Source organism: Serinus canaria, chromosome 18 (genome assembly GCF_022539315.1).
Source record: "Serinus canaria isolate serCan28SL12 chromosome 18, serCan2020, whole genome shotgun sequence".
NCBI lineage: Eukaryota > Metazoa > Chordata > Aves > Passeriformes > Fringillidae > Serinus > Serinus canaria.
In genome coordinates, this window is record NC_066331.1 from 6870278 (window position 1) to 6896927 (window position 26650).

The window sequence follows — 26650 nt, forward strand, 5'->3', positions numbered from 1 at the left end:
TTGGCTGTCGGAAACCTGGTTTAGACTCTTTTCTTGGCAGAGTGAATTTGCATGTGGGGCTGGAAAGAACTCAATCTGTGTCACAGTTTCCAAGGGCAGGATGGATTTTTTTTTTTTTAGACGACAATAAATTTTTATTTTTTTGCTAAGAAAAAAAAATACAAACTGAAGCGGTGTGTGCGTGTGTGTGTGCGTGCCCGGGTGGATGTGCAGCCCTGGGCTCTGCTCTGGGCCTTGGGAGGGTAGAGAAATCTGGGCTTTGGAGCCATCAAAAAACAACAGATCTGTGGCAAATTTTCACACAACCGAGAATAATTTCTCTCTCAGCTCCCCTCCCTTTCGGGGTGTTGCAATTCACTTTCCTGATGGAGGTGTGGTGAAAGGGGGAACATCAATGCAATGTGGTTAAGGTGGGGTAGAGACCACTTTGGAAGTTGCAAATCCAAAAATTTCTCACCCAAGTTCTTGGTCTGGACATGGATTTATGTCCTGGAAGAGCCAGGGTGGGCGGAGGTGAGCTGTGCCTGCACAGTGGATACAGTTTTGTGTGTTGGCACCCAAAAGAACACACCTGGCCTGTGGATCCAAGAATTGCCTGTTAGTTCTGGTCTAATTAATGCTTCAAAGATGCATCAACCACTTCCCATTAGTCCAATCACAACAATAATCTGAATGGGCCCATTCGTATTGCAGATTATTGGTAACACAATAAAATCAGTAGACCTAAGTGCCAGTTCCTTCCCTCTTGTGTTCTGGCCATCCGCCTGTGTCAGGTTCTTCACCAGGATTAGGAGGATGATGATGGAAACTTCTTCCTCTTTGTCATGCTTGCATTTGCTAGGAGCTGGTTTTGTGTGCTTCAAGCCTTATTTTTTAATGTTTGGGCTGTTCTCCAGCTCTGTGGGGTTAGTTGTGCTCTGACTGATTAAGGTTTATTAGTCTTTCTGTGTAAAAGGTGGGAATTCTTTTGGGGTGGGAGAAGACCCACACCACTGCCTGTAGCTGAGCAAAAATTAAGCTAAAACACCTTGAATAATAGTTGAATAGGCTGTTGTGCAACCAACCCCAGAAGACAGGTCAGTCCATGCCACCTGCTCCCTGGGATACATCTGGCTGGCGGCAGCCCAAGGCAAGGTGGGACACAGTGATTTTTTTTTAAAAATAGCTAAAAATTAGCTGAGACCATATTTAAACCTCCATCCTCATGTAATAAACCTCATAATAAAATGTGAGGTGGCTGCCAGCTGGTGCCAGCCCCAGATGAGCTGCAGGGTGCAGGCACAGGGTGCTGGACCCAGCTGAATGACACCCCGAGACAGCATCCCCACAATCCCAGACTCAGCTCTGAAATATTATTTCTCTGCACTAAAACCTAAGCCAGCAAATGGCTTCCTTGAGAGCCTACAGTGCCTTAATCCCTCCTGCTGTGGGCTCTGTCACACAGATACCAAAGGAGCTTTTTTCTTTTCCCACCCCCGCATCCAGGATTTGACCTGAGCTGACCCAGCGGCTGCTCTGCCCACCGAGGGAGCAGCTGGTGCTCAGGCACCTGGGAGGGGGATGCTTTTAATTCCCTGCTCCCTGGCAGCTCCCAGAGACCTGCTGCAGCTCAAACACGGCCACCCGTGCAGGGTAGGTGTAGAGGGAGTTCCAGGTGTATAATAGTACTAATTGCAGAGAAAACAAGCTCCAAAATACCCAACAAATTGTTAAAACCACCTGCCTTGTCAGGCATTTTTACTGTCATACTGGGTCACCCCACATGGACGTACCCTGCAGAGTTTCCCACCACTTCCAGAGGGATCCAGGTCCCTGGCACAGGCTGGGAGTGATGCCAGGAACCTGCACCCCTGCACCCACCCCATGCCTGGGCTGTCAGCTGCCCAAAATCCCTCCTGGTTTGGCTGCCAGGGCTGTGATGCTCATTATTGCTGCCCAGGCTCCAGCAAGATCCCAGGCTTCCAGAAGTTCAGTGAAATTGGTGGAGAAAAAAAAAAAAAAAAAAAAGCCAACAAAGAGACACAAGAGCTGTACACATTTTTAAAAAGGAGAAATTTAGCAGCTCCCACCAGACCTCAAATGCCTTGTCCCACCCCACAGTGCTGCTGCTCCCAGCACAGGGCCACTGCCCCAAAGCACACAGCCCACGCACCAGCTTTGTGGCTTATCCACAAGAAAATGAGGGGGAAAAGAAATTTTAAAATTTAAAGAAAAACCAAAAATGAAGGGAGGTTTGGCCATGGCTCTCCCCAGCCTGAATCAGTCATGCTGCTGACAGGAGGGCTGGGAACACAGCCAGGAGATGCAGCACTGGCAGTGACAAACTCCAGAGGGACGGACAGGGACAGCCACATTCCACATCCCTCGTGTAGTGTTACTAGTCCAGGCAGGCAAAGAAATCCCCTCCAATCCACCTGCCCACCCTCCATGGCTCATGGGAGCGTTGCTGCCTGAAGGTGGAGGTGAGCTGGGTGCTGGGAGCTGTGCTGGGGCAGGCACAGGGACCCTTCTGTCCCCACACTCCCTGCAGATGCTTCTTGCTCCAACACCACCGAAGTTCCCCTTCCAGAGCCATCTTCCTGCCCCTCCCTCACTCTGTCTCCTTGGACTGCTTGGCTCGTTGCTTGCGGACCTTAACGAAGGCCTGAGCTTCTTTGTCCCTTTTCCTGGACTCCAGCAGCTGCAGGATCTCATCTGCCAGAGGAGAGGGCAGTGATGGTGGGAGATGTTCCCCACATCCCCCTCCCCGCCCTGCAGGGGCTGTGGCACCACGTACCCATGGGCTTGGGGTGCATCAGGGGGAGCCGGGTCTGGGGCACCCGTCCCATGTCAGCCTCGTCCTCCTCACTGTCGAGGCCGGGCAGGCGGCACAGGGGGAAGAAGGCTTCTCCCTCCAGGTCGTTCGACCCCAGCAGGTCATAGTCAAACACGGTCAGCAGCAGACAGGCCCCCTCCTGCCGGCACTTCTCGGAGGGGATCAAGCTGCATGACCACGGGAGACAGGGGATCATCACAACGCATCACATCCCACCCCCTCGGGCCCGTCTGTGCCCCCCGGGCAGCCACAGCCCCGTAGTGCCTCAAACCCCTTGGAGCCCAGGGCCCGGCACAGCCCTGCAGTGCCCCAAACCCCTCCGAGCCCAGGGCTCAGCACAGCCCCGCACTGACCCAAACCCCTCCAAGCCCAGAGCCCAGCACAGCCCCGCAGTGACCCAAACCCCTCCGAGCCCAGGGACCAGCACAGCCCCGCACTGACCCAAACCCCTCCGAGCCCAGAGCCCAGAACAGGCCCGCACTGACCCAAACCCCTTCGAGCCCAGGGACCAGGACAGCCCCGCACTGTCCCAAAGCCCTTCGAGCCCAGGGCCCAGCACTGCCCCGCACTGACCCAAACCCCTCCGAGCCCAGGCCCGCACGCCCGCACGACCCAACCCCTCCGAGCCCAGGCCCAGCACTGCCCCGCACTGACCCAAACCCCTCCGAGCCCAGGGCCCAGCACAGCCCCGCACTGACCCAAACCCCTCCGAGCCCAGGGCCCAGCAGTGTCCCGCACTGACCCAAACCCCTCCGAGCCCAGGGCCCAGCACAGCCCCGCACTGACCCCAACCCCTCCGAGCCCAGAGCCCAGCACAGCCCCGCACTGACCCAAACCCCTCCGAGCCCAGGGCCCAGCACTGCCCCGCGCTGACCCAAACCCCTCCGAGCCCAGAGCCCAGCACAGCCCCGCACTGACCCAGAACCCCTCCGAGCCCAGGAGCCCAGCACAGCCCCGCACTGACCCAGACCCCTCCGAGCCCAGGGCCCAGCACAGCCCCGCACTGACACAAACCCCTCCGAGCCCAGAGCCCAGCACAGCCCCGCACTGTCCCAAACCCATATGAGCCCAGGGCCCAGCAGTGTCCCGCGCTGACCCAAACCCCTCCGAGCCCAGAGCCCAGCACAGCCCCGCACTGACCCAAACCCCTCTGAGCCCAGGGCCCGGCACAGCCCTGCAGTGCCCCAGACCCCTCCGAGTCCAGGGCCCAGCACTGCCTCGCACTGACCCAAAGCCCTCCCAGCACAGCCCTGCACTGACCCAAACCCCTCCGAGCCCAGGGCCCAGCACAGCCCCGCACTGACCCAGACCCCTCCTAGCCCAGCGTCCAGCACTGCCCCGCACTGACACAAACCCCTCCGAGCCCAGGGCCCGGCAGAGCCCCGCACTGACCCAAACCCCTCCCAGCACAGCCCTGCACTGACCCAAACCCCTCCGAGCCCAGGGCCCGGCAGAGCCCCGCAGTGCCCCAAACCCCTCCGAGCCCAGAGCCCAGCAGTGTCCCACACTGACCCAAACCCCTCCGAGCCCAGAGCCCGACACAGCCCCGCACTGACCCAAACCCCTCCGAGCCCAGAGCCCAGCACTGCCCCGCACTGACCCAAACCCATCGGAGCCCAGGGCCCAGCACAGCCCCGCACTGACCCAGACCCCTCCGAGCCCAGAGCCCAGCACAGCCCCGCACTGACCCAAACCCCTCCGAGCCCAGGGTCCAACACAGTCCCGCTCCCTCCCCGGTGTTTGGGGGACCCCACTGGGGGTGAAATCCCTGCACACGGCAGCTCCTGGAGCAGCAGGAGCAGCCCCTGAGGGGCTGTGGGGACGGGGGCCCGGTGGGTGTCAGCCCCTACGTACAAGTCGAAGGCTTCGTCGAAGAGGGGGTGCAGCTCGTTCCTCTTGCACTGGGTGGTCCGAGCCACCACCTCGGGGAACTCGTGCCGGGGCTCCAGGGTGAGCTGCACGAAGGGGTCGCTGGAACCTGGTGGGGTGCAGACATCAGCCCCCTCCCCTGGCCCCTCTGCCCTGGCATGAAGCCAGCCGGGGGGCTTGGACACTCTGGAGGGGCTGCGGGGGGATCAGGGCAGCCTCCCCGCAACCCCCAGCCCAGCCCGGCCTCCCGGAGGCTGCGGGAGCATCCCTGAACCTGCCCGCACAGCCACCGGCCGGGGTGGCTGCAGGAGCAGTGACCTCTCCTGGAGAGCTCCCCAAACGACAGCCGGACTCGGAGAAGGTCGTTGCTCACCCCGGCGTATTTTTTTATCTGGGATTGCTTTGCATGATGAAGGAAAGCCACCTACCCTGGCTCCTGGCTTGTGCCACAAGCAGTGGGACGTGGGCACTGTGTCCTGCTTGGTCCTGCTGCCACATCCCACTGAACCACCCAGAACCAGTGCAATCCCCACCCCCCCACCCCCCCGCCTTTTTCCCCAAATCCACTTCCTTAGATAAAAAAGCAAATCAAGAGAGAGTCCAAGCATTGCCAGCATCTCTCTTGACTGGGGCATACCAGGGACCAAGGACAGGGGACCCTGGGGCTGCCCTGCCCACCCACACCCACCGTTGGAGTCCAGCGGGATGAGGTTGGTGGCGTTGAGCACTTCCACGCGGAGTTTCTGCTCCGAAGGCCGGTACAGAGCTTTGATGGTCACGGCCCCGTACTTCTCTGAGCTCGTGTCCAGCTGGGCAGTGGGGTACAAGGATAAGGACGCTGTCCTTCATCCTCATCATGGAGGGGATGCACAGGGTTGAGCAGAGGCTCAGCAGGAATTCTGGGGCACCAGGGTGTGCTGGAATCCTCTGGGATGCATTGAGCCCCCTCCTGCTCAACGCTGTGGCAAAACCCACTCCAAAAGCCCCAGGACTGGTAGGGTGGAGGGGAAATTCCACATTTCCACAGGCAGGGCCTGTAAGCAAGGGTGGGATGTGGGAAGGGGCTGGGAACAGCACCTGGAGTCCTACCTGCTGCTGGATCCTGTTGCTGAAGTATTTCTGGATGAGTTTGCGGCTGGTGGCAGAGCAGAGAGCCAGGTGAGTCTCCAGCGTCTGTGGGGAGGGGGAGAGGTGATGGTCAAGCACGCCTGGGAATGGTGCTCCCATGGTGCTCATCAAGCACGCTGTGATGGTCCACAGCCTGGGAATGTCCTCCCTGGCATCTCTTCCTCCCACAGGAACCCAGGGGGACTCCCCCCATCCCATCTCCATACCCTGAAGGCTGCACTGTGGAGGGTCTCCAGCGGCAGCCCGCAGCCCTCGGCGTGGAAGCACAGCTCCAGGCTCTGGAGACAAGGATGCTGTCAGCCACCAGCCAAACCCCTGTCCTTGCCAGGGACCCCCTGCTTCCCCTTGGTACCTTCAGGGCACAGAACAGCCTCTGGCAGTGCTGGACCGAGGGCAACTGCGGCCCCTGAGCTGCTGAGAGCACAGACAGGGTGTGGTGCCACAGGAGAGTGAGGAGGCTGCAGGGGAGAGGGAGGCTGTGAGCAGGAGCCAGGGGATGGGCTGGAGGATGGTCTTCAGCTGAAGGGCTCTGCAAAGCCCCAGAAGGAAGTGCCTTATCCTGCCAGCCCTGAAGTGGGATGGCTCCAAGTCCCATGGAGCTGAGGCGATGCTCCTGCCCAAGGAGCATCCCCTCAGCTCCATGGGACTTGGTGGCCTCTGCCACAGTGCATCCCAAGTGCCCTGGTCACCTTCTGAAGTTCTCCTGGACCAGATGCTCATTGAGGTACTCCAGCTCGGACTCCAGGAACTTCATGAGTGGGATGATGGACTGCAGTGAGAGGACAGGGTATTTGTGAGGGCAGGGGGGGCATCCAGCATGGCACAGCAGGCCAGGGAGGATCCCAGAGAGGGTCTTTCCCACACAGGCAGGCTGGGCCTGTTGTGGTTCTGCTGCTGACATGGGCATCAAACAAAGCCTGTGGAGCTCTGGGCCCCATCACTGTGTGTCCTGTGCCCCAGGCGTGGGCAGGGAGCAGTGATGGAGGGTGACAGAAGCACCCACCAAGCAAGCAAAGGCTGCCCAAAATGATGGTCCAGGAGAGGCTGGACCAGATACTTACATCCTCAGGCTTCTGGGTATCACTGGAAGATGAGAGCTCCTGGATGTGTCTGGCAATGCCCTTTTCCAGCTGCCAGGGAGAAACACCGGAAGAAACTCAGACTTTGTCCTCTGCAGCAGCCTCCCCATGCCCAGCTCCACCTTGTCTCCATCCCAGGAGCATTATGGGCTTCAGACACCTTGGGTGAAACTGCTCTGGGCCAGGTGAGGGCCAAGGGGGCATCAGTAGCAGGTGGTCACCTTGGTAGCCAGGGCTTGCACCACGTCCCGGACCTCGTGGTCCAGGCAGGCCACGGTGCTGTCGAGCTGGTTGTGCAGAGCATTCTGGATCTGCTGGGGCTCGATGATGCCCCTCGTGCGCTGCTCCAGCTGGGCCCAGGCCAGCTGGGATGGCAGCTTCAGCATCAGCAGCCGGAGCTGCTTGATGTTGTTCACCACGATGCAGAGCTGGGGGAGGTGGGTCTGCTTCAGGGTCCACACTCCCTGAAGCATACAACATCCCCATCCCCAAAGCAATCTCCATCATTATTCCCATTCCCATCTCCATCCTCATCCCTAGTCCCATCTCCATCACCATCTCGATTCTCATTTTCATCCTCACCTGTGTCCCCATCCCCATCCTGCTTCCCCTGCTCACATAATTTCCCTCCTGATTTTCCAGGATTATGGCTTTTGATGGCCAGCTGGTCCCTGTGGAACCCAAACTGGGGATATTAGCTGGGTTCTCAGCAGCTCAGCTCCCTCTTTGTCCAGGAAACCAGGGCCAAATCCTGCCCTTCCTGGAGCAACCAGGACAGGTTCCAATACCAACCTTGTTGGCTGCCTTGCCCTCATTCTGCTCACTCAGGGACAGAGCCTCAGCCCTCTCCTTGATGAGCTTGCAGTACATCAGGGAGATCTTGCACATGTCCTGCAGGACAGAGAGGAAACCAGCAGGAGTGAACCAGGCAAGACGGGGACCACTGTGGGCTCAGGGAACCCCATCACTGGGGGTTCTGGCTCCTTCAAGAAGACACATCCCCAAGAGGAGGAGGAGGAAACTCCAGGTGCTGGTGCCCAGCTGTACAAACCTCCAGGAGATTGACCATGATCATGAAGGCTTTCTCAGGGTCTGGCCAGTTGAGCTGCTGCCAGGTTGTCACAATCTGGGCATAGCAGGTGGACAGGTCAACGGTGGATGTGCTGTGCTTGTGGTACCCGTAAGGCTTCAGCTGAGGGGCAGAGAAGACAAACACAACTTGAACAGGGAGATGCCATCCCAGAGAGCAGAGCTGCTCCTTCACTTTGGGGCTCTCTGGCCATCATCAGCTCCTTACATCCCAATGTCATCGCAAACCACTTTGGAGAGTGAAGGAGTTGAGGATGGATGGAGCAGCATGAGCTCCCTGCTTCCCTCCATCCCACCCAGTGCTGCTGGACCCCACTAAGAGCAGCCTGTGGCCCCACGGCTGCCTTCCCTTCCCTCTTCAGAGAGGCTGGAAGCAAAGGGGATTCTCACAGCATGGCTCAAATGCAGGGTCCTCAGATCACATGGGCTGCCAGGGAGCAGTGAGGGAAGGGACAAAGGGACATGGTGTGGGGCCAGGGTGAGTGGGATCAGCTGGCCCAGGGGACCACATACTTTGTTATGCATTTGGCAGAGGAACCAGGCTGCTCCTGGGCTGCCAGAGGCACCTGTGGTGGTGTCAGTGCTGTGAGCCAGGCCCAGCAGCAGGGCATGGAGGGCAGCTGCAGTGTCCCAAAGGGAGGAGGGAGATTTCTCGTCACCACATTACCTGGTCCATCTGGATGGCTCTCTGGGCCCTCTCCAGCGTGGTGGTGTAGGCCTTCTCCAGCCACAGGGGCAACGCTTCCTCAAACCACTGGTGGAAGTTGCTCAGAGCCAGAGGTCCATCCCTGTGGAGGAAGGCACCAGTTCTCCAACCACAAAGCAGCGGCACGGGACCATCACCCCTCCTGCTCTCACACCAACCCCACCCAGAGATCAGCCCCAAACCCTCTGGTGATGCTTCCATTGACACCAGGCACCAACAGCCTGCTCTGCCTGCTGTGCAATCAGTGATGAAGGATCTGGAGATCCTCTCAGTTGACTGCTGGATGACTCCCCCTGGCACCTCTCCCCTCTGGGGTTGGATACCTGCTTGGGAGGGAATCCTTCATCTGATAGAGTTCCTGAAGTTTCCTGTAGAGATCAAAGAGGCTCTCAGCCGTGGGTCTGGACATGCTGCTGTCAACCTTGTGCAGCTGCTCCTGGACATGCTCTGCCACCTGGATGGGAGCAAGGCCAGGGGGGACACAGTGAGGCCCAGCCAGGAAGGCACCTTCTGGAGTGAGGGTCAGCTCAGGGGACTCCTCTTCCTTTTGGGTGGCATTTCAGGAGATTTTTTGGGTCAAATAGTACCCATAGTCACTCTGTGGGCACACAGGGATAGAGGGGGAGTTTCTCTTGCTCCCCTTCCAAGCTTGCAACAAGCAGTTGCCACCTGAAGGGTGGCCAAAAACCTCAGCCTGACTTTAGGCCTTAGTCCCGCGAGGGCAGAGCAGCCCAGGCTTGCTCACCAGGCTCTCCAGCTCCAGGTAGGCAATGGAGAAGATATTCAACTTCAGGTTGCTGCAAGAGAGAAATGTGGATTCAGGAGCCTGCCAACCCCAGCCCAGCAAAGCCAGGCCAGCAAACCCTGCCAGGCCATGTCCTGGGTGAGGCCAGCACAGCTCTAAGGGGCAGAGGTGGGACCAAAGATTCCACCTGTGGAGGCTAAGGGCCAAGGAATGAGGCATCAAAGTGCCTTGTCATTCTTGATCCCAGGGAAGGTGGATGGGGGTGAGATCAAGCACTGAACCTTACGTGCTGAACAATTTATTCCAGATCTTTTGGCACTGCTTGAGATCTTCTATCACCTCCAGGAGGAGCTTGGACAAGGCTTTGCTATTTTCCTCTATGCTCTGCAAAGGGAAAAAGAGCTTGTTTTGGATGCTCAGACATTCTGAGGTGACTTTATCATGTCAGAAGGACAGAGATGGGAACTGACCTTCACCATGGGCTTGAGGTGCTGCTTCTGCATGTGGAACCACTCCGTGGTGCCTGACTGCAAGAGAGGAGTTCTGGTGGGATGGCAGGGAAGCAGGAGGAGCAAAGCCAGCTCTGTCACCCCCTTCACTCTCCCTGTCCTCTGGTGAGGGGAGAGCCTGTGGTGGGAGCCACGGGCTGGGGCTACCAGGTTGAAGGGGCAGGTATTTCCCATGCCATGGTGATCCATGTGGATTTGCTGAGGTGTGCATGGGGCAGGAGGGGAAGGAAAGGGAGACCCAACAGGGTCCCACCCTGCAGGGGTTGGGGTGGGTGAGACCCCCAGTACCTTCAGAGCTGTGGAGACCATCTGGGGGAGGTCAGGGCTGGGTGTGCACAGCTCATGGAAAGCTTTGGTTTTGCACATCTGGAGGAGGACCCTGCAAAGTGAGAACCTGGAGTGAATCCCAGCACCTGCCATCAGAAACAAGCACCTCTCCACTCAGAGACCCTCCCCCTCCCAGCAGCATCCCCACAGGGAGCCCAGGACAAGGGATGGGACAGGACAAGTGTCACAGCAGCCTTGAAGGGGGAGAAAGGTCTCACACTGAGTTTTGTTCAAGCTCAGGGGCTTGTCCTGAGCCACAGGACCCACGTGCAGCTGGCACCAGTGACCCACTCACCTGAGCAGGGACTGGAGCCTCTCTGTGGACCTCGGGACAGAGAGGGGGAAAATGATGCGGAACCTACGGATGAGGGAGACCCCGTAGGTCAGCAGGGACTGGAAGGACTCGGCCAGCTCTGCTTTCTGGGGAGAAGAAAGGAAACATGCATCGTCCTCCTCAGTGACAGGCAGATGCTGGCAGGACCATGGCACTGCAGAGGAGAGAGCTGCTGCTCCCATTCCTTTCCAGCCTCCTCCAGGGATAGGAAAAAAAATCCTGATATCTCTGGTAGTTTCTCCCTGGAGGGACTGAACTGAGCTCTGTGCTTAGACCTCATTGCTATGCATGGAAAATTCAGTGTCTCAGCAGGGTGCAGGGATGCTCTGGGAAAACAGGCTGGGAGAAGCAGAAATTGGGTCATATTTAAGTTTTGCAGGGGGTTGTGATTGACCTGATGGCAGGGATGGGGGAGGGGGATGTCAGTGCAAAGGGTAAAGGCCTCTCCACAGAAAGGGGGAACAAACCACTGGGAAATGCCCTCCAGACACCCTGGCACCCCTGTACCCAACAATCTCCTGCCCCAGGGGCTATGGGAGGAGAGGCTCAGGGTTGGGTGCCTGGGGCATGTCTCCCTGATCTCTGCCCTCACCTGCTCTGGCCTCAGGCGCTCCTGCATCCAGCGGTACTCGATGCTGGTGATCTGGTGGAGGAGGCAGCTGCTGTTGAACTCCAGGCTCTGGTAGAGTTTGCTGTAGGCCAGCCACTGCCTGGGGAGGAGGCAGGGCTGGGCTGAACCCCCGGGGGAAGGGGCACCCAAGAGCCAGCCACAGTCACAGCCGGGGGCACAGAGAGCAACACCTGAGCTCAGGGGACAGACCAGCTGTGTCAGAGGGTCCCAGGAAGGCCCCAGGTGCTGCCCTGGGGTGCCCTGGGTGTGGGGTACTCACGCCATGTCCTGGTGGAAGTCAGAGAGATCCTTCTGTGTGGCATGCAGGTACAGCACGGTGCTGGCGTGGCTGCTCAGCTCCCCGTCCCAGGAGGTGCTGCCAGACTGCCAGGAGGGAAAGGGGGAGGAATGTGTCCTGGAGCAAGACAGGATGAGGAGGAGGAGGAAGAGAAGCACTATGGGGGGGGGTGTATTTGCAGGAGTGGGAGCCCCAGAAAGGTGCCAGGCATCCTCCTGACCCTCATTCCCATCACACAGTGTGTTGGGGTGTGGGCTGCAAAGGAAGGCCTCCCCAGCCCAGCTGCTGGAGGGCTGCTTCTGGTGCTGGTGGCAGTCTTGGTGGTACCTGGTGCTGGAGGATCTCGTGGGACACCAGCTGCTGCAGCAGGTGGCGGTGGACGGTGTAGCTCGGCTGTGTCCGGCTGCTTGTGGTGGCCCTCTGCAAAGGGACAAGGTAGAGAGGACATCACCAGGGACACTGTCACAGTGGGGACACGGGACCCAAAAGGCAGAGCTGGAGAGCCAAGGGCTGTGGGTGCACCAGGAGCAGGGTCCTGGTGCTGGCACTGAGCTCAGGGCAGGGTCCAACACCTGCAGACCCTGTGCTGGCACCTCTGCTCCTGGGGCAGGCACCTGTGGCCCCCAGACAAGCCCCAAGGGACAGGCAGCTGTCCCATCCTGCCAAGACAATGGAAAGGACTTTCCACATCCTGTCCCACCTTCTTGTGTGTCAGTAGGAACTGCAGGTGACAGTGTCCCCTCTCGGGATAGGTCTCTGTCCGTGGCTCCAGCTGGTACCACTGGTCATTCCAGCAGTACAGGTCCTGCAGGCACAGAGGGACAAGGGGGAAGCCCTGGGCAGCCTTCCCAGGAGAAGGATCTCGTTCAGAGACCAGGGGATCTTCATCCCACTGCATTCATGGGGCAGGAAGATTCTGTATTGGATTTGAAACACAGGATGTGCAGTGACTGAGGGTGTTGGAATGACTGCGGCACAGGGAGGGACCTGACATCAGCCTGTGGCTTTGAGAGGGATCCTGGGTGTGCCACAGGGCGCTGCAACGGGGCTGGGATCCCACCCGGATCCTGCCTGGATCCTGCCCGGACCCGGGAGGTTTCACTGGGGAAAGTCCTGGGGAGTCCCTCGGAGGAGGGGAGGCACGGCGGGGCTCACCTTCAGACGAACGACCACGTTCCCCAGAAAATCGTCCTGCCCTTTGTCTTTGCGAGCATCTTTAAAGATCCTGAAAGGCACAAACGGCCGAGGGGGTGGGAAGGTGCCTGCAGCCGTGCTCAGGGTGGAGAAGGGTGACACAGACCTGCTGCCCTCCTTCCCCCCTTCCAGGGGCGGTTTTTAAAATCCAGCAGGCAAATAAGCATTTTCCACCCCTCTTTCCTCAGCAGCCTTGGGGCCAGAGCAGCACCAACCTTTTAAGGCCGTGCAGGTCCGTCAGCTCCCCCAGCTTGTGCCGCATTGACTCCACCACGTCCGAGTCCCTGCGAGGGCAGGAGGCAAAACCCACGGCGGGGAGAGGGGGAAATCCAGGGGATGGAAAAACAGCCGGGAATTGCAATGATGGTGGAGAGGGGAAAGCACAGGAGCAGGGAAGTGTCAGGGTTGAGGCCACCCCCAAACTGAGCCCAAATCTGCGAGCACATGAGTCTCCATAAATTAAACCTGAGCTTAGGACCGGCCCTGCCAGGGCACAGCCAGGTGGGCTGGCACAGGTCACATCCTGCACTGAGCAGGAAAGTGATGGGAAAGGGGTTCCCAGCTGACTTCAGGGCCTTAAAAAAAGTTGCAGATTGAATCCCAGGAGGCAGCAACCCCTCGGGCAGGGGCCTAGGCTCATGGGGATGCTGTCACTCACCACATGTCCAGGTGGAAGCTGGCTGTCTCCACATCTTTAAACTCCCTGCAAGGCACCAGGGGATGTTGTTACTCGAGTAACACAGGAGTGGTGAACCCCCATCCCCAGCCAAGGGCCCTGGCCATGCCCTGCACCTCCCCAGAGAGCAGAGTCAAGGGGTGGGGGTGGATTACAGGATGAAGGTCTCGTTCCACACTGGGCTGAGGGTCTGGTTTATGACTTGGGTGCGATGGATTTGGTCTTCGGGGATGAGATCTTTGACCACAGCCTTCATCCTCTTCTTGTGGTCGGGATGGGCTGGCTCCTGGCTCCTGGCCTCGATGCCCAGCAGGCAGTATGGGTCACTGAGCCCTGCAGGGGCAGAGCTCTGGGAATTCCCCTCGGGAGCAGCAGCTGCCCCTCTTCCCACAGGACACCCACCCCTCACTTACCACTGACATCTTTACCCAAAATTCCCTTGGCTTCCTTCACAGTAGCTTTCAGGCAGTAAATGGGGCTCTGGAAAAATGAATAAACAGATATTGGGGGGGGGGGGTCACCAACCCTGAGAGGAAGGATTAACCCTTCATGGAAGAGTGGGGCTAGAGCAGGACCTTGCCATCAGCTCCCACCCAAGCAGTGACAACCCCAGGGCACCCCAAGTCCCTGTCACAGGGGCTCAGAGGCACTGGAGCCCCCCAGCACCACCCCAGCTGCACACTGGGGACACTGTACCTCCAGCTCCATGACCTGCTGCATGATGACACCGTGCTCCTCCGCGTTCATGCCAAAAGCCTGTGTGGATATTGGGGCTGGTGATGGATGCTGCCCTGTTAACAGGGCCTGGAGAGCAGCCAGGGGCCTCCCTCTGCTCCCTGGGAGCCAGCAGCAGCCCAAGGGGAGAGGAGAGTGGCTGAGTCCAGCAGGAAGCTCTTGAGGCAAAGCCTTCTTCCCACCATCCCCAGCCTAAGATAAACACTTCTCCCCAGGGCTAATATTTCCCAGACACAGGATGCTCCCAGCCCTCCAGCTGGATGCTGCTGCTACATCTTTCATGGTGCTTGTTAAAAGCTCCCTCTGAGTGACCCTCATGATTATTGGCTCCAACAACCAGAGAGAAGTTGTGTGTGGTGGGGGTCAGGGCAAGTTCTGCACAGCTGGGATGGGGCACTTCCACATCCTGGTCCCTCAAGCCTCTGGTCCAGCCCAAGCCCCTGGCACATGGAAAGCCCAACCTTATTCAACATTAATATTCTCAAGTTTGCAAGTAAAAATTTGTTATTCAGCATCCTGAGAATTTTGTGGTCTCCTGTGAACCATCAGAGTAAATCAAAGCCCCTTTAAAAACTCACTGAGTGAGCTTGGGGCATAACAGACCCCTACCACCCTGTAGCTGGGAGGATGCACTTGTCAGGGGACAGGTTTTGGGGACCCTGTCAGGAAGGGGATGCACCTTCTGCACGTAGGAGTAGAGCTCCTGGGAGTCCCCGATGTGCTGCTGCTCGGGCTTGCCCAGGCGGTGCCGGATGGTGTAGAGAACCTCCTCGTAGAGCAGGGCCAGCTGTGGGGACAGTGCTGACACCTCATGTGGGGACAGCCAGCAGGGATCCCCCAGGATCAGCAGGATTTCCTCCTCACAGCTCCCCAAGCTCCGTGCCAGGCCCTGCCACCCCTTGCATCCAGCCCTCCATCTGCTGTCCCTGGGGATCTCGGCCACGTCCCCAAGCCCCTGCAGCACTGCCACCCCCTCCAGTGCCACCAAGAGACATCACAGTGGGGCCACACTCATACCTCTTCCTTGGAGAACCGGTGGGACAGATCCATCTGGGGAGAGAAGAGGAGCAGAGAGGTTTCCCATCAAGGGCATGGTTTGAGGAGGAAGTCGTAGCCAGACAGGGCAGGGCAGCCAGGGTGGGGTGGCATCAACCACAGCACATGAGAGTGGGATGTCCCAAAGGATGCTGTGACACCCCACAGACACCCCATGGTCAAGGGACAATGTCCCCCATCACCCACCAGCAGGTCAGCATGGGGGGCTTCACCCCCAAGTCCCATTAATTGAGGAGGGGGCTGAGAGGGTGGCAACAGCAGCTTGGGGGGACCCCCAGGAGGCTTTAAAAGCCAACCACCGACCTGTCACCCCCAGAGCCACTCGCTCCAGCAGCACCAGGCTGGAGAGCAGAGCAGCTGAGGGACAGGGCAGGGGGCGAGAGCACAGTGAGGAGCTCCAGGCTGGGCAAGGAGATGCCAAAAGCCACCAGGATTTGGTGCACTGCTACAAATCTCTGACAGCTGCAAGGGAGCACTGCTCATCCCCCACTTGAAGGGACAGGACAGCACTGACTTTGCAAACAGGAATTAAATCCGAGTGATGGCACTGCCAGAGGAAGGGAACTGGTGTCCCTGTGCCATCTGTCACAGGTCCTGGCACTGGAGCTTCTGGGACTACAAGGGGGTCACACCAAAAAATGCAACAGAATCTTTAAAATGAGTTTGGGCTTTTCTGGGCTGAGGAGCGTTTGCAGAGCATGATCCCAGCACCTGCTCATGCAGGGCTGGTGGGGATGGATGGATGGATGGATGGATGGATGGATGGATGGATGGATGGATGGATGGATGGATGGATGGATGGACGGACGGACAAATCCTCCCTGTGGGTCAGCCCAGGCCCCAAAGTGACCTTAGGAACCCCTAAGAGAAAAAAACAAACCAACCCTGAGCTTGAACATTAACATTTGCTTATGGCAAATCTAGGGCTGGCATAATCCCCCGGCCATCTGGACTGAATTCAACCCTTCCAGCCCTGGCAAGTTTAACCCTTGAGCTGCTTCTCTCCCACCTGCCTGCACATCCCTCCTTGTATGCACTGGTGGCTGCTGGAGGCTTTGGTGGCTCAGACCCCTGTGAAAGGGGTCCTGTTGCACTTAGGAGGTGCCAGCCTGCCCCTGCCCAGGTTCCATGCACCTTCTTCTGCTGCTGGCACTGTCCTGCCTGTGCCAAGGCACGGGGGCATGGCCCCATCCCAAACCTTTCAGCATCCTCACAGTCAGTGCTGCCCCATTGCAAGGTCACAAATACAGAGGGGACAGAAAAAGGACTTTATTTCTCTGCTGCTGTTATTTATTATCAGCAAGACACAAGCATCTGTTCCTTGCCCAGCAGTGGGGTAGCCCAGGAGGGCAGGGGGAGGAATCCCTGCTGGATTTTGGGACAGCTCCCTGCTGTTCCGTTCTGCCCAGACACAGTGGCAGCTGGATCTGCTCCTTGCTCCCATGTGCACACGGGACTGGCTAAGCTAAAGCTGAGCTGAGCCACCAGGATGTGTTTACTGTTGCTAATCCTCATGCCAAGAGCCCAGCTCAAATCCAGTAGTGTTGCTTAAATCCAGGTCTGGATCCAGCCCCCAGCATCAGCCCACCCCAGCAGCTGCAGCAGTGGGGAGGTAGCAGGGACAGGGGTGCTTGGGAGGGGGGACAAGTCCCTGAGAGGGGGACAGCCACAGGACAGACCATCCCAGGAGCCCAGTGTGGGGCATTGTGCCCTCGTGCTCCCGGCGGCACCGGGCAGAGCTGTGGCTCCGATCTCATGGGGAAAGACACACAGACAGGGGGACCCACAGGGAGTCGGTCACTTTGGGATGGCCTGGAGCAGAGCGTGGGGGCAGCTGTGGCAGCACAGAGCCCAGAGGGGCTCAGAGGGACCCTCAAATAGGGCACAGAGCTGCAGCTGACCCCATACTCATCCTGGGGTGCCCTGGGGTATGTTACCCTCCTCCCTCTGTCACACCCAGGCCTTGGTCCCTTTTCCCCCTCTTTTCCCCCATCCCCCTTTACAGCCTCAGCACCCAGTGCTGCCCCCAGGGTCCCCTGGGCACAGCCACCCTGACCTGCCTGCCTCCATCACACCTCAAACATCTCCCCATCATCCCCTGGGCTCAAACCCACCTACCTCGGGGCTCTCCTCCCCGGGGAGGGTCCCCGGGGGGCTCTGGCCAGCAGGATCCATCTGGGGCAGACTGAGCGTGGGGCAGAACTGCAGCTCTGCCTGCAGCTGTGGCCTCCCCCTGCTCGCTGCTCAGAGGAGGAAACCACAGCCCTTATCAGAGCGTGGCCATTTTAACTGAGCGGAAACGAGCTCGGGGCTCCTCGCAGAGCTCCCTGGGCTCCTCGCAGGCACCCCTCCCGGCCCTGCTCCCCAGCACCTCAGCCCTGCTCCCCGCCCTGCTCCCCAGCCCCCCAGCCCTGCTCCCGGCCCTGCTCCCCAGCACCTCAGCCCTGTACCCAGCCCTGCTCCTCAGCACCCTCAGCCCTTCTCCCAGCCCTGCTCCCCAGCACCCTCAGCCCTTCTCCCAGCCCTGCTCCCCAGACCCCCGGCCCTGCACCCAGCCCTGCTCCTCAGCACCCTCAGCCCTGTACCCAGCCCTGCTCCTCAGCACACCCAGACCTGCTCCCAGCCCTGCTCCTCAGCACCCCCAGACCTGCTCCCAGCCCTGCTCCTCAGCACCCTCAGCCCTGCTCCCAGCCCTGCTCCTCAGCACCCCCAGCCCTGCTCCCAGCCCTGCTCCTCAGCCCCCAGCCCTGCTCCTCAGCCCCCAGCCCTGCTCCCAGCCCTGCTCCTCAGCCCCCAGCCCTGCTCCTCAGCCCCCAGCCCTGCTCCTCAGCCCCCAGCCCTGCTCCTCAGCCCCAGCCCTGCTCCTTAGCCCCCAGCTCTGCTCCCCAGCCCTGCTCCTCAGCCCCCAGCTCTGCTCCCCAGCCCTGCTCCTCAGCCCCCAGCCCTGCTCCTCAGCCCCCAGCCCTGCTCCTCAGCCCCCAGCCCTGCTCCTCAGCCCCCAGCCCTGCTCCCCAGCCCCCAGCCCTGCTTCCCAGCCTCCCCGGCCGTGGGGCACACACCGCCCGGGAGCGAAAGGAAGGTCTCTGCTATCACTTATAAGCAAGGAACTGGGAGCAAATGTGTAACCCCACATTTCTCTCCACAGAGAAAAGCAAGGCACAATTCTGCCCAAGAATATTTCTGGGTTTCACATTCTCTGAACATCAGAGAAAGAAAACACAATTCTTGTCATTTGCTGTGCCTGTGTTTGTGCAAAAGAGGAATGCAATGTGGAGATTGTTTACCCACAGTGGTGGTGTTTTGTTTCCTTGGCCTGTCAGGGCCAGGTGTGTGTGTGGGGACTGTTTGGTGACAGTCACGAGATTCTGTGCAGTGTGAGCAGGGCTGAGTGCTTGGCAGATTCAGTTTTAGATGTATAGAATAATATAGTATAATAAGGTAATTAATTAGCCTTCTGAGATCAATGGAGTCCTCCTCATCATTCCTCCTTTGTCGGGGCCCTTGCAGCATTGCAATACAAGTGGAGAGAAATAGTCCTGAGAAGGCAAAGCCCAGCAGGGGAAGGAGGTGATGGAGAGGATTAGTGAAGGCAGCATGAAGGATCTGGGCTCTGATGCGTTTTTGGGGTCCTTCATGCCCTGAGAGCAGAGGCAGGGACCTGGCAGAAAGTAGAGGGTGTCTTCAACCCGGGGGATGGGGGATTTGAAACCCCATGCAAAAGCTGCAGGATGAGAAGTTCTTGCAACACCCAGGAGAGTTGCACAAGGTTGGGCTGAGAACAGACGCAGTAAAGAGCCAAGAACAGCACTCAGAAAGGGCCTGTGACCTTTTCCCAAATGGGCTATCCAGAAAGAGCTAGTTACTGAGAAAAAAGGAGAAAGAAATTATGTGAAAAGCTTGTTCTTTACCGTGAGCTTTCATTCTTGTAAATACTTTATCAGGCTGCAGCTTGCCAGGCAGTTGCCCTCCCCTGGCAGATCCCTATCAGGATGCTCTCACTGATAACAAACTGGGTGGGGGAAGGCTTGGCTGGGCACCAGGAGATGGCCAGGAGCAGAGACAGTTTGCTCCTGGCTGTGTTGGGTCTACAGGCACAGCTCCTGGGCTTTGGAGGAGCTGTTGAGCTGCACAAGCATTTGCTGCTCAGAGGCCAGGCCCAGAGCCCAGGGAAGGACAAGGACATCAGCCTGTGCTCAGTGTCACCGCTGGGGTTTGGTGTCACTGAGGAGCCACAGGCCCTGTGCAGCAGGGCAGTGACTACCCACAGGAAGGTTTTCTCTTCCCTGCACCTTTCTGGCCCAAAAGCCATAAAAAATGATGTCTCAGATGTAACCCAGATGGCAGTGGCTCCACACTGGGATCAGTGGTACTGTGCAGGCACTCAGGGATTTGTGCTGAACCCAAACAGGAAACCATGACCATGGAAACTGCACTGGAAAGTTTGTCTCCTCAACAGCAGAGAAGGACTCAGAGTCCATCAGCACACAGCCCCACAGCAAGCTGGCTCCAAGCAGAGCTGCAGGAGGATGCTGGCAGCAGCAGCCCTGCCAGAGGATGAGGGCAGGCAGCCAGTCCCTTCTAGCCTTGCACTCATCCAGTCCTTTAATTGAGGCAGGTTGCACTCTTTCAATTGCTTTAAGAGAGACACAGCCTCCCTTTGCCCTGGAACCCTGTAAGAGCAGGTTAATGGCAAAAGGGGTTCCCTGAAGTTGTGGGACCAACCAGGACATGGAGAAAGGGCTGAGAGGAGAGGCAGGGAGTTGATGTGGGAGGCAGATTTTCTTTATCCAGGACAGCCAGCACAGGACTGGGGCCAAGAGGGGCTGCACAGCATAAAAACAGTGAATTTCCAGGACTAGGGGGATGTCAACAGAACAAAAATCCAGAGATACAGTGAGACACCCAAAAGCTGAAATGCACTCCTGAGATTTTTCAGCCTTGTCCCCTGAGGTCTGAAAAAAACTGCTTGTTACACTTCTGCTCTCTCCCCTGTCAGAAGCCCTTCTTTGTGCACTCCCCAGTCTGGCACTGGAGCCACCTCCTCACCCCACACCTGCCGAGGATGCCCCTTCCCTTTGCTGTCAGAGCTGCTCAGAGGTGCTTACCCAGCCCTGCCAGTCCCAGCCTTGGCTTTATCCAGCCTTTTTCTATTGGCTCACCTTGGGCAAAGCTTCAAAGCATCTCCTCCCTGCTGATGGGGGGATGTGGTGGAGAAGCTGATTCCTGTCCCATGACACACACAAATGCAGTTGATTGATCTGTGACATCAGCTCTGTGCTCCCTTGCAAAATGTTGTTAGTGGGAGCTAGAGAAAAGTGCATAATGGCCTTTGGAAACCATTGCTGTCATCTTTGCTTTTAGCTTTGATTGCAAAAGCAAAATCTGGCCCTGTAAACAGCAATCCCAGAGGTAAAGGCAGGACATACACTCAGCATCCTTGAGCTGCTCATTCCTTTCACTGCTCTTGCCAACAAAAAATAACAGCAGTCAGGATGTCTCTTGCCTCAACCAGCACAGAGAGAACACCTGAAAGAGTTTAGTCAATCCTCAAATCCATTCTCTCCTCCTTGTAACACTGGAGAAGTAAAATCCAGTCATGACTATTGCTAAACATCAGGCAGTGACCCTCCAGCCAGGAGCTGGTGGCTGGGCTGAGGTTGTGCAGGCTTTAGAAAGCAAAAGTTCAGCTGCAGTGTGGAAGTCTGTTTAAAAGCACTTTCCCCAGCTGGGCACTGTGCTGGTTTGCAATGCCCTCTGGAAATGCTCAGGCACAGCCCAGCAGGGTGGGAGCACACAGCTCCCAGGGTCCTTGGGAAGGACTCTGTGCAGGGATCCATGGATTTGAGCCTCTGGGTGCCAGAGGAGAGCTGTCTGGTGATCAGGTCTCCAAAGCAGCAAATATCCTTTTTCCCCTGGGTTTTACCAGCAGGCTCCTGTTCCACAAAATACCAGTGACAAAAATCCCTGAGCTCCAATATTTGCACCTCGAGTTACTCCTTGTCCAGGAAACAATAAGAGAAGCCCTAAAAGCAGCTCCAGAATGAGTGAGGATTTCTGGTTAGTAGAGATAATCCTGATGAACTCCATTCCCCACCCTGGCAGACAATTAGCAAAACATCCCAGACATCCAAGGTAGGACTTTCCAAAGGGAGGGGTTGGCATTCCCCAAAACAGCCCCTGCTTCCCATGCTGTCAGTCTGCCTCCCAAAATAACCAACATATATATGCACAATGTGGAGTGAAGCCTCACACTCCTTTTAAAAACAAGTCATCCTAAAGGAAACCCATTTATACCTGTCCCCAGTATAACTAAAGTCCACAGCTCACTTGTGAATGGGGTTATAAGAGCTGCTGAGAAAACAGATCTCCAAACAACAGGCATCATCACCTTCTTTATAGGAAATAATCTTCCCCTCAAAGGCAAACCTGCTAGGAAAGAACCTTCCCCCAGCATTAACAGTAGTTTATCTCCTACCTCCTGACTTGATCCTGAAGCCGCAGCCTGGCCTCACTCTTATCTCTTGGATGGAAATGGGCAAATAGTCAAAAAACTGATTTCAACATGTCCCTCCCTCACTTCTCCTTCGAGCACGGGGTCTGATGACTCTGCAGAACCCAGGGGCGCCTGCCAGGCTTTGGCAAAGGGGAGAGTGCAGGCACCAGGCAGGGCAGAGGAGGGGAAGGTGTTTCACAATGAGAGACATCCCTGTTTGCCCTCTTTGGGGCTGCCCAGGTGAGGTATCTCCTGGGACCCACTGAGTGCTGTGGGGCCAAGGATTCCATGTCCAGGAGGGATGTCAGTCCCCCCTCCCTGTTTCCTGTGGGGCCCTCCAGTTACTCCTGCCCTGACGCCACTTCTCCCCTGCCACAGGCTCTCCTCAGCACTTTGGGGGCACCTCACAAAATCTGGTGGCACCTGGGAAGGAAGTGGGGAGCACACAGTACTTCCCACCTCACTTGGGACATCTTAGAAGGATGTCAGGGCAAACTCCATCCCTCTGGGAAGAGCAAAGGGGACTTCCAGCCGCCCACACACAACAGGGCAGTTGTGAAAGCTCTGTTCCCCTTGCCTGTGCAGGAGCAGAGGTTTGGCACAAGAGCTGCCAGCAGGGACATACAAGGATGACTCTGAGAAAGTCACAGACTTCATGTGTAGACCTGGATGTCTCTCATTTGCCTCACAGCACCTTGTGACCACTTTAAAATGTTTTCACCATCACAGTCATGTGCTGTCCTCCACTTCCCTCTCCCAGTGAGATAATTCGATTTCAGACACTGGATTTATCATCCCCTTACTGCAGGGACAGAGAATGGGGAACACATTTCAAAGCAAATGTATTTGCTGGTTTATTAGCTGGTTCAAAGCCAATTTGGGGGCTGATTTGAGAGCAGCAGGACCTACAGTGTGTGCCTGAGCTGAGGAGGGAGCAGGGGGATGCTTGTCAAAGTGAAAGAACCCGGGGCTGACACCCAGTGTCTTAGGATGAAATATGTTAGTGGAAGTGTGTATTCTATTGCCATCTGTCAGAGCTGGGGCAGTTTTCTTCTGTTCACTGGGCAGTTTTTTCTTTATCTCTCCCACACCCAGCCCTCCCTCCAGGAGATCTCTGCTGTCCATGCCCAGTGAGTGTCCCTGCAGGGCTGATCCAATTCCACCATCCCATGGGGAGATGCTCTGCCCAGGGGAGGAGCCAAGCATTCCTACCTGGATCCAATCTGCCCTGGGAACAGCCCAGCAGCCTTTGCCCCCTGCATTCCCAGAGGAGCAGCTTTCTGCTGCCCTGCATTCCCAGAGGGAGAGCAGGCCCATCTCCAGCAGCCCTGGAGCTCCAGAGGAAAACTCCCCCCTTGTGCAGGATCCCTGCTCCAGCAGAGCCACAGCTGGCACTGCAGGAGGGCTGAGCCCCCCTGGGATGGGACTGTGCCACCACCCTGAGCCCCCCTGGGATGGGACTGTGCCACCACCCTGAGCCCCCCTGGGATGGGACTGTGCCACCACCCTGAGCCCCCCTGGGATGGCACTGTGCCACCTCCCTGAGCCCCCCTGGGATGGCACTGTGCCACCTCCCTGAGCCCCCCTGGGATGGGACTGTGCCACCACCCTGAGACCCCTGGGATGGGACTGTGCCACCACCCTGAGCCCCCCTGGGATGGGACTGTGCCACCACCCTGAGCCCCCCTGGGATGGGACTGTGCCACCACCCTGAGACCCCTGGGATGGGACTGTGCCACCACCCTGAGCCCCCCTGGGATGGGACTGTGCCACCACCCTGACACACAGGGCAGTTCCTGCTCTGACTCTGGCAGTGGTTTGTTTTCCTTTTTGTACCGTTGCATTTGTATTTTTAATTTTCCTAGTACAGAACTGTTATTCCTACTCCCATATCTCTGCCTGAGAGGCCCTTCATTTCAAAATTATAATAATTGAGAGGGAGGGAGTTTACATTTTCCATTTCAAGGGAGGCTCCTGCCTTCCTTAGCAGACACCTCCCTGTTCAAACCAAGACACCCAGGTACCTCCATGCCCCCATGGTGCCCATTAACCAGGCTATTCTGGAGCACAAATAGCAAATTACTGACCAATTCCAGCACAGAGCATTCTCCCCATGGCTTTTCCACCAACAATTCTCCCACACACTTGCCAAAGCTGCAGAGGAGCCCAGCAAGCTCCGTAAAGCTACATGCTTGTGATGGGAGGAGGCTCAGGACAACCCCTCCCACCGCCCCCACATTCCAGAGGGACACACCAAAATATGGAATATTCCTGCAGTCAGTCTGTGCCACTGTGTCCCGGCCAGAGCCCAGCCCTCAAAGAGCAAAGTACATGGAAAAGGAGGAAGAGGAGACACAACTTGAGCGAGGGAAAGGAAAAGTTTAGAAAGACAGGATTTGCTGAGCTGGGCTGGTAAATGGAGCCAAGCTGATACCTTTTGCTCCAGCGTCCAGAAACCATAGGAATTGTGTAGGGAATGGCAGGTGGGCTGGGAGGACCCAGCAGGGAGGGATCCAGGTCTGTTTGCACCCTGAGGGGTGAGATCCAGCAGCCACCAGCAGCAGGTACAAGTCCCTGCTCCTGCTCCCCGTGACGTGGGGCACTTCATGTCCCACTGGGGCCTCTCCCGGTGGCACAGGGCCAGCCCTTGAGCAAGGAGGGGGCTGAAATACTGGTTCCACTCTCTTGGAGCTGACTCACTCTAGAGGGCAGACAGGTGAGTAACACCTGCTGTGGCTGCAGAGAGAGCCTTGACTGAAATAAAGATCCTCACCCTGCACATCTCAGCGTTCCGTCCCCACCCACAAACCTCACTTTTTTGTGCAGCTTTAACCTGAAACTCCTCCTGATCACAGCTTGCCTTGGCAAAACTCACCTCCAACACACCCCTGGCAGTTCCTAACAGGTGGTGGTGCCTGTGATGCAACAGGAGCTGCTCACTGGCAAGGGCTGGCTCTGCTCCTGCATGCTCTAGGAGCAGCTGGATCCAAACTTCACCCCACACCTCCTGCCACCTCCAGCCGTGTTTGCAAAGGGAGACAGTGCTGTGAGCAGAGCTGATAAATCAGTGTCCATCATGTGGCTGAGGCAGTTTGAGCATCTACAGCTCTGAGAGTGGTGGGAAGTCCTCATGATCTCCAAAGGAAGGCACACACAGGACAGGGAGGTGCTGGCCAGGTGGGCTTAACCCCACTCCCTTAGTGCATCCCCCCAGAAGGAAGAAGTTAATGCATGAAGCTGGAGCATTTGAGGTAAAACCTGGGCGGAATGGTATGGAGGAAGAGGAGGACTCTGTTTCTTCCTTTGTCTGGAGCCAACCCCAGGCAAGCACACACAGGATGGAGCAATCCTTCCAGGGTAAGGATCCTTAATCCCTAAGGATGGGCTAATCCTTCCAAGGTAAAGAACTTCCCCAGCCCCCAGGGCCAGCACCAGGATTTCAGGGCTGACAGCAGGAAATCTGTCAGCAGCACCTGCGGTTCCTGCAGCAACACTTCTTTGCACAAGACCTCAAAGCACTTTGGAAATACCCAGTTACCCCACAGTCCCCAGAGGAGGGAAGCAGCTGCATTTCCCAGCATCAGGGGCTGGGAGAGACTTCTCAGTGAAGAGCCCAAGTGACATCAAAGAGACAGCTGTAGGTGGTGGTGGAAAAATCTGCCTCTGTCAAAGAATCCAACCATAATTGTTCCCTGTGCCTGCTCTCTTCCTTCAGTAGTATAACAGCAGCCAACTGTTGGGGTTTAATGGTACCAATCTGGTGTCACATGGCAGCCTCCTGCTGCACAGCCAGTTAATCATTGAGGCAGGGACCAAACCTGGAGACGTGTCAGTGAACATTTCCTCCTGCCCTACTCCCACACGACTTCCCGAGCAGCAGCAGACTTCAATTTTCATGTCTCTGCTTTAATATTTGAAACGTTCTGTGTGGGCAGCAGGACTGGTGACCCTTCTACCCTCCCTGTTCCCAAGCAGGGAACAGCTCCCAGTTTCCATCGGGGGATGGCAGGGAGTGCTGAGTACCAAAGCCAGATTTGGGTGCTGTGGCAGGGATTTTCACCAGCACGCACAAATCAGGATTCCCAAATCGTGCTGCTCCACTCAGCGCAATACCTGCCCGAGCCTTGCTGGCTGTGCGATCTGCCCAGCACTCCCAGACCGTGCTTCACTTCCCGCCAGCACACTCCAAACACAGCGAGACCACGCCCAACCTCTTGTTTTGGCTTGCTCCTCCTCCCCTCCGCACTGACCGTGCCCAGCTCCAGCCTGGGGGAATGGGAACATTCAACCTCAATCCAGTGCAGAAAGCCCACAGCTTCCAGATTTAGCCCACTGACACCCGTGCTAGGGAATATTTCATTTATTCCAGCCTGACTCATCCTTTGAGTGTATTTCCCTTTTGCCAGAGAGAAACCTCATGGTGTCTGTGGAGGTCTTGCCACTCTAAGGGAAGTGACTCAGCTCAAACCATGGAGCCGAGTTCCCATGGGAGCAGATATCTAAATATTTCTCTCTCGAGCACACTTAGCTGAGGAAAGGTTTTAAAAGAACCTCATGGATTTGTTCCGATTGTTAGCCTAAGAACTGCACAGAGAGGGGGGCTGGGCAAGAACTCTGGAAAGTTCATGCAATCTGTGTTTTCTAGGATTCTGTCTGAGTAGAAGGTAACTGGGAATGAGCCAGAACAGAAAGGCTTCAGTACCATTTTAGAGTTGGACAGATGTGACAGGGGAAACCTTGATTTGAAGTAATTTAATTCACAAATCAGAATTTATTCAGCTCCTACTGGACTGCAAAAACTCTATCAAAATTCTTTCCTCCTTCAGCCACCTCTTCCACAGAAAACAAACACAAGTAGCTCAGCCAGGCTTAATGTGCAGTCAAAGAGCCATGTGGGAGGATGTCAGAGGCAAAAGGGATGTAAAAATGTGGGAGATGTCCCTGCTGGCTGGCCAGGGAATTCAAGAGAATGAAGGCAGCCACAGCA

At 57.1% G+C, this 26650-nt stretch overlaps 1 protein-coding gene across 7 annotated transcripts; it reads right to left on the reverse strand.

Moving 5' to 3' along the window:
• Window positions 1-2026: 2026 nt before the first annotated feature.
• UNC13D (unc-13 homolog D) lies at window positions 2027-24259 on the reverse strand. Of its 7 annotated transcripts, XM_030232191.2 has the most exons (34): window positions 21646-21735; window positions 20330-20393; window positions 17289-17410; window positions 15132-15164; window positions 14794-14901; window positions 14076-14135; window positions 13793-13859; window positions 13535-13712; window positions 13362-13406; window positions 12919-12987; window positions 12665-12734; window positions 12210-12314; window positions 11837-11929; window positions 11492-11595; window positions 11194-11311; window positions 10563-10687; window positions 10229-10319; window positions 9902-9958; window positions 9718-9815; window positions 9432-9483; window positions 9010-9140; window positions 8648-8768; window positions 7943-8083; window positions 7684-7782; window positions 7113-7319; window positions 6874-6942; window positions 6502-6581; window positions 6165-6270; window positions 6019-6090; window positions 5774-5857; window positions 5373-5493; window positions 4670-4793; window positions 2777-2982; window positions 2027-2694 (listed from the first exon to the last, which is right to left on the reverse strand). In XM_030232191.2, the coding sequence occupies exons 3-34, from the start codon at window positions 17343-17345 to the stop codon at window positions 2591-2593; spliced, it is 3195 nt and encodes a 1064-aa protein (XP_030088051.2). In that variant the 5' UTR covers window positions 17346-17410; window positions 20330-20393; window positions 21646-21735; the 3' UTR covers window positions 2027-2590. The 7 variants fall into 7 exon arrangements, with proteins under 7 accessions (XP_030088051.2, XP_018774624.3, XP_050837507.1 ...); XM_018919079.3 differs by lacking the exon at window positions 17289-17410 and having other exon boundaries at window positions 21646-21734; XM_050981550.1 differs by lacking the exons at window positions 20330-20393; window positions 21646-21735 and adding an exon at window positions 17818-17920 and having other exon boundaries at window positions 17289-17548.
• Between the last annotated feature and the right edge of the window lie 2391 nt (window positions 24260-26650).